The sequence below is a fragment of the Furipterus horrens genome, unplaced genomic scaffold (assembly GCF_987537825.1).
Source record: "Furipterus horrens unplaced genomic scaffold, mFurHor1.1.pri manual_scaffold_6, whole genome shotgun sequence".
NCBI classification, from domain to species: Eukaryota; Metazoa; Chordata; class Mammalia; order Chiroptera; family Furipteridae; genus Furipterus; species Furipterus horrens.
In genome coordinates, this window is record NW_028327176.1 from 85,119,108 (window position 1) to 85,129,006 (window position 9,899).

A 9,899-nucleotide genomic window follows, 5' to 3' on the forward strand; every position below is an offset into this window, starting at 1 on the left:
AGATCACCCAGCGAACTGAGTTCAGACCTTGGTCTAGATACCATCCTTGTGGTACTGGGGGTAGGTGGGGGAACAACCAGAAAGGGACAGAAAGAAATAAAACCACAAGCCCCAGACAATGAATGTGGGCTTGTGGAAGAGACGGGTGCTGAAAACAGAACCACAAAACCAGGACAGGGAGAAATGAACCAAGATGGGAAAGAATGGGGGAGGAGTTTGAGGTGATAATGGAGCAAGAGTGGTGACTGATGGGAAGGTGTCCCAATGGCAGACAGTGGAACAGGAGAATTTTCCCTGAGAACACCCACCTCACATTCAGGCAGGCAGCTCCCCACCCTCCAATTCTGGTGTTTATCTTCCTTCTACTTCCTCCCCACAACCTGCCCAATTCCTAGAGCCTGGAGCAATCACCAGCTGTGTCTACACCTGGACCACTTCAGTGAAGCACAGGCATGGCAGAAAGAAAAGCCAGCAGATGAATGGCATTCTGGAAACCAGTCACTGCCAGCTGGTTCCGGCTAACTTCCCTCAGAGCTTTCTTAGAGTGGCCCTCCCCACTTCACTCCAATGCCTGTAAAATAATGATAAGCTCCTGGGAAAACCAAAGGGAGGACAGAAAGACAGCAGTGTGACAAAAAGAGTGACATCACTTGGAAATGAAAGCATCACCTGTACCACAGGTAAGACTATTGGCTCAAAGGTTTTCCTCTCCCTTTCCTTCTCCCTGTACTGAGATCTGCTACTAATTCAGCAAATGTTCAAAGCCTGTGGTTCTCTGGTCACAATGTGCTAAGTGATGCATGTAAGGGAGGAGATCAAGGCACTCTCAGCCTCCAAAAAGCTTGACTTCCTGGGGAAGAAAAGAGAAGTGCAGACAAAATGACTTTCTCTGACTCTATTTCAAAGGGTACTAATTCCCACTTGGCCCTGGTACCAACTTCCAGGACCTCATCCTTCCCTCCTGCCACAGGTGCCATCTCAGTTACTCCTGCTGCCCCTCCTCCCCTTGTCAGATTCCAGGACAATTCTGGAACCAGCTCTCCCACCTAGCCAGGTGAGACCATGAGGCTCCACCCCCAAACACCTGGGCTTTGATCTTTGGGGATAGCAAGAGAGCATCTGGAGGTCCCTAGAAAGACTTGGTGATGGCTGGAAAATGGGGATGGACAAAAGTCAATTCAGTTTGCAGCCAGAAGCAAAGACACTGTGAAAGAGCAGGTTCAGTAACAGTTTGTGTTTTATTGGTGATCAGCATGGGGCTGCCAGAGGTAGTGAAAAGTGGAGGAGGTGCTAGAAACTTGCTGATTGAATCTTGACTTAGATCACACTACAAGGAGAGGAAGCAGAACCCCTTCTCTGACTTCCAACTTAGGGCTTCCCTCTGCTGTTCTCCTAACCCCACTGTGACCCAGGGTTTTGAGAATTGGAGAAGCCAGCTGGAATTTTCCTGAAAGGGCCAGGAGGATGGTGAATTCCAGGAGAAAATTGATTATTAATGCCTGGGTGTAGATGAATAGTCCCCCAGCTGGTACCTGGATACCAATCTCTACTTCCCCAGCTGGTACTTGGGTATTGATTATTGATACCCCAGATTCCTATAGGGTATGGCATGGGCTTGGTTCCCCATCCAGTTCCAGGACCTCCACCCCCCCAGGACACAGTGGGAGTCAGGGTCCCCCAGGGGTAACCTGGCAGAAGTGGCTGTTGAATCCTGTTGATAAGAGACCAGGGTGGGTGTTGGACAAGGATTTCTCCCTGGGCTCCCAAAATGTTAGAAGGGGGTGGCCGTCTATAATCAGAGTCCTGGTGGAGGACTGAAGCCGAAGGTGAGGGGCCTGCAGAGTATGCCAAGGACCCCACAGGCAAAGGACTGTCCCCCAGAGGGAGGGCAGCCCCACTGGAAGGTAACGAGGGTTCTTTAAGCAGCACTTCCCCCATGTGGTCCTCCACAGTAGCCATGATCTGCCAAGGATCCTCGGAGGGCCAGGAACCCATGGAGGGCAGCTGCCCAGATGGGGGCCACCTCTGAACCCCAGAACCTCCTGGGTGGGAGTCATCTGATGGAATAGTATCGGACTTCAGAAGAACCCTTGCTAAATCATTAGCCCCTGGATCTGGTTTGGTCTGAGGATGTTTGGAGTTGGAGGGGCTGGTCAAGGAAGGTTGTCCAGGCAGATGCAAGTTAGTCCCCAAGTCTTGAGAAATTTTCTCCTCCACTACACCAATGCTCCGGGCAGCGAGGCCTTAGGGGAAAGGAAGAGGAGGCAGCCAGTGACCCAATGCCCTCGTCCACTGACTCCTTGATTCCCTTGGATTTGAATCCCTTCAATTCCCCAAAGCCAACCCTTACTTCCCCCAGGGACCCAAGTGACCCAAGTGTCTACCGTGTTTCCCTGACCCCACCCTTAATTACAGTACCCCAGGCACCCAGTCCCCTTCTGCTCGAGCACTGGGCACAGCCTCTGTACCTGAGAGGTGAAGGCAGATCAGGAGCAGGCCCAGCGAAGCCCGGCACCCGCCACAGACCTGCATCGTGCTCAGCGCTAGCGTCTGCCTAGGCCCCAAGACGGCCAGCCCTTTATCCTGGTAGTGGGGTGGGGGCAGCAGAAACAGGCTGGACCAGTGGTTGTGGAGACAATAAATCTCCGCATTCCTCCCTCATTCCTCATGCCAACAGGTGCCACTTGAATGTCCCAGGAAAGCTGGGTGTTCCCACCTGGTGCCTTTTCTTAAGCTCCCTCCCCTTCCTGACCCAGCTGTCCTGGCTCACAGCTCATCACTGGTTGCCAGCCCTACCCTTCCCTGGCTCCCTGCACCAAACACACCAGGACCTTCACCCTTGGGGTCTCAGCCTCTTCATTGCCTTCTCACAATAGAGGCACTTGGTTCTCTTCTCTTTCTCTTTGGGATCATTCTCTCCCAGCATCCCTTTCTCATATGTCCACATAGCTCCTTCGCCTTAACCCCAGCCAGCAGGAGGTTCTGAGGTGCAGAAGTGACCCCCATTTGAGGGGCTGTCCTAGATGAGACCCTGTATCTAGGGAAACAGAGCATCATCCTTAAGAGATAATAGTGTAAAAATTTCCTATCACTGCTGTAACAAATAACCATGAACATAATGACTTACAACAGCACCAACTTGGTATCTTACAATTTTGAAGACCAGAAGTCTGACACAGGTCTCACTGAGTTAAAACCATGGTATTTACAGGGTCAGTTCCTTTCTGGGGACTCCAGAGGAGAATCCATTTGATGTATTCTCCAGCTTCTGTCAATAGAAGTTACCTGCGAACTTGGGCTCATGGTCCCTCCCTCCATGTTCAATGACAGAAGCAGCAGCATCTTCTCACATTGCATCACCTTCATCTTTTCTTCCTCTTCCCTCCTCCACAATCAATGACCCTTATAATGACATTGATCCACCCATCTCATCCAGGATAATCTCGCTGCTCGAAGGTCAGCTGAACTAAAAGCCTTAATTCCATCTGCAACCTTAATTTTCTTTGCTATGTTACCTAATACACTCACAGGTTCCAAGGATTAGGATGTGGACATTGTTGGGGCCAGGGGGGGCACCCTCCTGCCTACCACAGATATGGTCCAGTGTGTCCACAGAATATAAAAGAACTGAGAGAGACCACTTGTTTTCAACTAACAGTAGGGGAGGATGATTGAAAGCTGTTCTCAAATAGCCATGAGTTGGTCATATTTAAGGCTGGGTGATGAGAGCATAGGGATTCATTAACTATTTTGTCTTCTTTTAAACACATTTGAAATTTTTACAACAAAAAGAGTTTAAGTGCCTTTATTCTTTCTGTGGATTCCAGGACACACCCAGACTAGACTTCCCTGGTTGCATGAAGTTTAAATTTTACTGCTAAATTTTATTATTCTGTCCTCAGCCCAGCTCCTGCTAGCCAGTTTTCAGAAGAGTGAAGAACTTCCTTCTCTCTAGAACTGGCCAGTGGGTGGAGTGCAGCAGCCTTTCAGAGTCATATCCACCATTTTTGCAAATGCTTTTGACCTGGACCACACCAGAGACGAGAGGAATCTCTGCATCAGAAGTTGCCATCCACAGGCTCCGAGGGCCTCCATTCCTGTCACTGACTGCAGTCCAGGGACCAGAGGCCCAAGAGTGAGTCAATAGTGACAACAGAAACAGGACCGTTCTGAAGCCTCCCCCACCTTTACTCAAGCCTGCAGGTTGGCTCAGGTATCCCAGATCATTTCTGATCAATGTAACACATTTCTGCTGGTTCTGGACTTGGAATTTCAACAATAGTCCTAAGTTCAGGACCAGCTGACACCATCCCAATAGGAGGGAATGGTTTCTAATTTAGGGTAGGGTAAATTCCTTTCCAACAAAGCAGAGGTTGTAAGAGGTGGCCTGTGCCTTGGGGTGAGGCCCTTCCTATGGCCACAAGCATGCCCCCTCGCTCCTCCTTGGGATATGAGAACTTCATGGGCTTCCTTGTCTCCTGGCCTGTCTCCAGGACATGGTCACAAGGCTCCAACCACTGTCTCCACTTTCTCTCCCCACCCACGGAGGCCACCTCCCTCCTCCACTACAGTGCTCTGTTCTCTCTTCTCCCACAGCTCTCACTCTGGAACCACAGCGGAGGCAGCAAAAATGTGGAGGTGAGGGGCCCTGCTGGCTGTGCTCTCCCACTGGCTGGGACAGTTTCAAGCAGGCCAGTGAGTCACCATGCTTGGCTGCACACCTGTCATGCTCTCATCCTCACTGTCTTTTACTCTCTCCACCCCTAGCTCCCAGAACAACACCCACCTGGGCTCCTACTCAGTCACCAGGAATCTAGTCTGTCTTGTTGTGTCCCAGCCTTTCCAAGGTTCCAGCTCTCCCAGAAACCCAGGAAACCCATGCTTGCAACTCCCTGAGGGGATGACGTCTAGAAAGTGAGGTAACTAATGGCAGAAGAGAAGGAGCTTGGGTGGGGAGGAGAATGGGAGGAACAAGATGAGTGGGGAGTGAGGAGACAATGAACTTCTTGTAGCAATGACAGAGGAGAGACATGGAAGAGGATCTGGGAGACCAGGCAACCTCTGCTTTCAGTGCAACAAATATTATTTTCTTCCTTTGTGGAAGGAGCTATAGGTATAAGAGAAATACTGGAACAAGTTATGAATGAAAATGGGGCACATGGGACCTCTAGAGGCATAGGAGAACACAAACCAGGTGCTAAGAAGACACAGGACTCCAAGAAAGCAAAAAGTCAACCTCCAGTTCACACAGTTTATTGAGACGTCTGTCCAGGATCTAGAGAGCAAGGAGCCTGCTTGGGTCTCCTTGTACACCCTGCACCTCCCTCACACAGGGTACCATCTGAAATCGAGAGAAGTGGCAGCCAGGACAGGGACTGAGACAGAGACCTTGAGAGGCAAGGAGGAGTGTTGGAATTCACAGAAGGTGGGGGGAGCTCGATAATGGAGGGTAGGAGTGGAACGGGGGGTGTGAGAACCAAGCACAGACCTTATTGGTTGACACAGATAGCAAAGAGAGGTCAGGGAGAGAGGAGAAGATGACTTGTCCAAGCATTAGAGTTACTCTGGGATATTTCAGGGGGTTCCCAGTCAGCAACCTGAATGGGCAGGATTAGTCAATGGACTGTCACATCTCAAAGAAATGGCAGAGAAAATTTTAGGGAGTGGTTATGGGGCAGGGAGGGCGCCAAAGGAGGCTGGGATTCTATACAGTAAGAGAGAATGAGGAGAGGGATTTGACACCCACAGTATGGGGAGATGACGAAAGATGTGATAAGGGGGAGTGTGCTGCACTGGGAAGCATCTCCCTGGGTGTGTGTGTGCATGTGCGTGTGTGCATGTGTGTGTCTGTGTATGTCACACATACATGCTGCAAAAGTGACTTATGGACTGTCATGTAACTGTCCCTGGGGCAGGAAGACTTTAGAGTCAGCTAACTGGGGCCCCAGGGACTTCACTTGGGCCAGGATGTCCCGGATGGAGCGGCAAGGCATCTTCCCAGAGCTGCCACAGGGCTGGGCACCAGCTGAGGGATCAGGCTGGGGAGAGCCATCATGATCCCCACTCAATGTCGAGGAGGAGTCAGAAATGCAAGGGTGACCAGCAGAGCTGGACTTGCTGCTGCAGGGCTGAAGGATGGTTTTGCTGCTGGACTGGGAGCTGGAGCTGTGACTGAGCGAGCCCATGCCAGGGGCGGAACAGGGCCCCTGGGAAACACTGCCGCAGGGGTGGGGGTGTGACCCAGAACCGCCAGAGACACTGGCGCTGCTCTGGACCCCAGAACCAGAGAGGGAGCAGGGCCCCCTCGAGCCTGAGGAGCCAGCTGCACAGGGCTGGACCCCACCCGAGCCCACTGGCTGGAACACAATGGCCGAGGAAGCGATGTTGGCACTGGAGGAGCTGTGGCTGGAGATGATGGGGTTGCTGGAGAAGTATTTGCCCTCAGAGATGGGGGGCCCAGCTGCAAAGGAGGGCACCCCAGGAGAGCCTCTGACAGGGTTCTCTTTGGTGAAGTATCCCACTGGGTAGATTTTGCCCCCACTGTAAGTCATGCCAGGGGCCAGATAACTGTTAGAGGAGCCACCTACCACCTCATAGCTGCCATAGGATCCACCTACAGAGGTAATGGGGGGACAGGGCTTGCTTGGAAGGCCACCATTGCTACATGGGGCACCCTGAACCACTCTGGGGCCACCAGAACCATGCTGCTCCACCACCACCACCACTGGCCTTTGACCCCCTGACACAGAGTGGGAGCTGGAGATGTAGGAGCCAGAGTGGGAAATGACAGGGCCCCCACTGCAGGGAGAGTCCGGGACATCCGAACTACAGGGGCGTAAGTTAGAGTTGACCCTTTGGCCACCACTGCTGGGCATCCAGGAAGTTTGGGAAACAGAGGAGCTTGAGCCTCCTCCAGACTGGGAAGAGCTTATCACGAAGTGAGAAGAACCACCATTGGTTGATAGAGCTTGGCCAGACCCCGACTGGAAGCTGCTGCTTGGCTGGAAGGAGCTAGAGGCACTGTGTAGACTAGAGCCAGATCCAGAGGAGTAGCTGCTCTGGAGATACCCCGTTCCTGGCTTAAACAACAAAGATCCTGAAGAACCACCCTGGGAGACACTGGAGCCACTGGAGCCACCGCTGGAGCCACTGGAACCACTGGAGCCACTGCTGGAGCCACTGGAACCACTGGAGCCACTGCTGGAGCCACTGCTGGAGCCACTGGAGAGACTAGAGTCACCACTGGAGCCACCACTAAAGCCACTGCTGGAGCCGCTGGAGCCAATGGAACCACTGGAGCCACTGGAGCTACCAGAGCTGGAAACGAAGCTGCTGGAGCCATCCTTCCCAATGAGACAGGGATCATTGGGGGAGGTGATACGTGTGGGGTCCGTACAGGGGTCTGAGGAGGTTCCAATGCTCTTAGCTGAGATCCCTGTGAAGGAGAGTCCTGGTGAGTAAGGGCCTGAGAGGCTTGGCTTTCTCCCTCACCTTTCCAGCCCACCTTTGTCACCTGCCACTTTGATTTCTCCTTAGAGGGGCCCAGGGAGAGTCCGGGGCAGAAAAGGGAGGGAGAGGATTTTGTTTCTAAAAGAAAGTGAAATAATAGAATAAGGACTGTTCCATTATTCTAGAAGGGGACAGGGAGGGGCTGAACACCTGCCAGAACAGAGAAGCAGACTGCAAAGTGGAAGGCCTGGAAGGAAGACACAGGGGGAGTGCAGTAGGACAAATGACCTACAGAACCAACCATAGAGATAGCAGGGCAGGGAGGCTGAGACCTGAGGTGGGCATAGATCCCCAGGAAGAAACCCCAGGCAAGACCATGGGACAAGATGGGAGGGGAAGACACAGACAAAACAATAGAGGGCCAAGAGAGGAAAGACAAACAGTAAAAGAGACACTGAGAAAAGAGAAGCAGGGCACTTAGGACTATGGTCAGCAGCTTCTTTGTGAGAGGCCAGGCTTGGGTGAAGGATGGAAATTCTGCTCCCAACTCAGCGCTGCCCCTGCAGGAAAGCTGGGTGGGGGTCAGGATGTAGGGACACCCACTGTTGCTTCAAAATCTATTGGTACAGTCAGACAGGACACCTCACCCTGAGCCACCCTGCTGTCCAGGTCCAGCCCAGAGACACTGGATGGAACCTCCTGCAAGGCTCCTGACTGGCACCAGCTTCTCTCTCTCAGACCTGCCCCACAACCCACACCCATCCCTGCCCAGCCATCACAGGAGCAACTGTCTCCCCAGCAGGCTGCTCCTGCCTTTGTCTCCCTAGTGATGCAGCGCGACCTCTTTCCTCCACGGACTCACCTACCTTCACCTTCCTCCGCTGTCCCTCAACCCCTTCCAGTCCCAAGCAGTGTGCACAGAGCCATACACTGCAAGTCACCAGACCTCACTGAGCTTCAGTTTGTACATTTGAAGAGGCCAGGTCTGCCCTCCCTCGTGGCATCACTATGAGCACTGAATGTGACCGTGGATGTGGAACGGGCTTGAAAACATAAAGCATGACACATTGTGATGTGTTCCTGCCACTGTTCCTCAAGCCCGCCACCAACAACCAGGTCTCACAATCTGTGACGACCTCGTTCCCTCCTCTAAAAGAAGTTCTCTGCACACCTCCACACACCAAACCCCAGCTCTTCCCATAGCCTGGTCGGCTCTTCTCTGCTCCCCCAATGCTATGCAGCCTGCCCCCACCCAGGGACCATGCAAGGTCACCACCAGCATCCAGCTGACAGCCCTGCCAGGAGTTTGCATAAGGCTTTACTTTGTATTTGTGCTCTTGAGGCAGCTTTCTAACCTCTTCAAGCCTCAGTGTCTTTGAATGCAGAGAGAATAACAAATCTTATTTGGTTCTTCTAAAGGTTGAAAGTGGTAGAACAATGTCTGGCATATAAAAGGGCTCTATAAGTGGTAGTTATTGTGACTATTCAATATCCAGTCTTCATCTTCTAGAACTCAAACAACAAACGACTTTTACACAACCCTCTAGAATTTCCAAAGCACTGCCCCATACCTTATTTGAGACTCACAGAGAGATTGAAGCTAGACCTTATCATTAACTGCATTTTAGAGTTTCAGAAACTAAGGCTCAGAAAGTTTAAGTCACTTGCCTAGGTGACAGGGCAGTGAGCAGCAGCCCCCAGGCCCCAGCGTCAGACTGTGGAGTGCACCTTCCCCCAAGGCACGGTTTCCCCCAGGTGCCCCCAACGCAGTCCCCCCAGCCTTTCCTCACCTGGTGTCCACACTCTCCTCTCCCAACCCTCCTCGCTCGCTCCCAAGCCACCCTCCCGGCCTCCTACCTGGCAGGAGGAGGCCAGCCAGCAGCAGGGCCATCACCCCTTGCCCTCCCACAGGCCCTGTCCAGGGTGCCTGCGAGGAGCCCATCCTGGACTTCATGGCCTTCGGACTGCCAGCAGCCAGTGGACACCCAGGCCTTTATGGCAGGGCTGGACATTCTCTGGGCAGGAGTCACTGTGGGGAGGGGAGGAGAGAGGAGGGCAGTGCCCAGGGGAAGTTGGTGTGGCAGGAGGAGCTGAAGTAATCAGTTGGGGTATCTGCCTACTCAGCAGCAGGGGTGGCTGCAGTGCAGAGTACCGGGTCCCCGTGGCCAAGGCCCTGACAGTTCTGCCCCTGGGTCCTCATTGCCTAACCCAGAACTGGGCGTTCTGCCCTGACAGTGGCCTCCCACTCTAGGGCGGCTACTCTCACCACGGATCCAGTCACCTGGATCCCTCAATCTGCTGCCTTCCTTCCTTGTGTTGGTCTATCCAACTGCTCATCCTTTGCACTAGCATTGCAACTTCCCCTCCACACCAGGTTCCTGCTCTGCACCCACCCCCTACTCCCACAACTACCTGGTCAACCAGGTTCCCATCCACAGCCCCTGGGGATC

General features: G+C 52.9%; 2 protein-coding genes across 2 annotated transcripts; both read right to left on the minus strand.

Moving 5' to 3' along the window:
- Positions 1-1,219: 1,219 nt before the first annotated feature.
- Positions 1,220-2,569, minus strand: CUNH6orf15 (chromosome unknown C6orf15 homolog). The gene is made up of 2 exons (XM_090280381.1): positions 2,469-2,569; positions 1,220-2,243 (listed from the first exon to the last, which is right to left on the minus strand). The coding sequence occupies exons 1-2, from the start codon at positions 2,530-2,532 to the stop codon at positions 1,393-1,395; spliced, it is 915 nt and encodes a 304-aa protein (XP_090136507.1). The 5' UTR covers positions 2,533-2,569; the 3' UTR covers positions 1,220-1,392.
- A 2,668-nt stretch (positions 2,570-5,237) lies between these two features.
- CDSN (corneodesmosin) lies at positions 5,238-9,474 on the minus strand. Its single transcript, XM_090282054.1, has 2 exons — positions 9,307-9,474; positions 5,238-7,435 (listed from the first exon to the last, which is right to left on the minus strand). Exons 1-2 carry the CDS (start codon positions 9,401-9,403, stop codon positions 5,883-5,885), a joined length of 1,650 nt encoding a protein of 549 aa, XP_090138180.1. The 5' UTR covers positions 9,404-9,474; the 3' UTR covers positions 5,238-5,882.
- Between the last annotated feature and the right edge of the window lie 425 nt (positions 9,475-9,899).

Bases quoted from the DNA above. Each gene is read 5' to 3' on its own strand.
- CUNH6orf15 (XM_090280381.1), bottom strand. From the start codon at position 2,532: ATGCAGGTCTGTGGCGGGTGCCGGGCTTCGCTGGGCCTGCTCCTGATC. The intron at 2,244-2,468 runs GTACAGAGGCTG...CTTTCCCCTAAG, and splicing joins GATCTGCCTTCACCTCTCAG to GCCTCGCTGCCCGGAGCATT.
- CDSN (XM_090282054.1), bottom strand. From the start codon at position 9,403: ATGAAGTCCAGGATGGGCTCCTCGCAGGCACCCTGGACAGGGCCTGTG. The intron at 7,436-9,306 runs GTAGGAGGCCGG...TCTCCTTCACAG, and splicing joins GGCTGGCCTCCTCCTGCCAG to GGATCTCAGCTAAGAGCATT.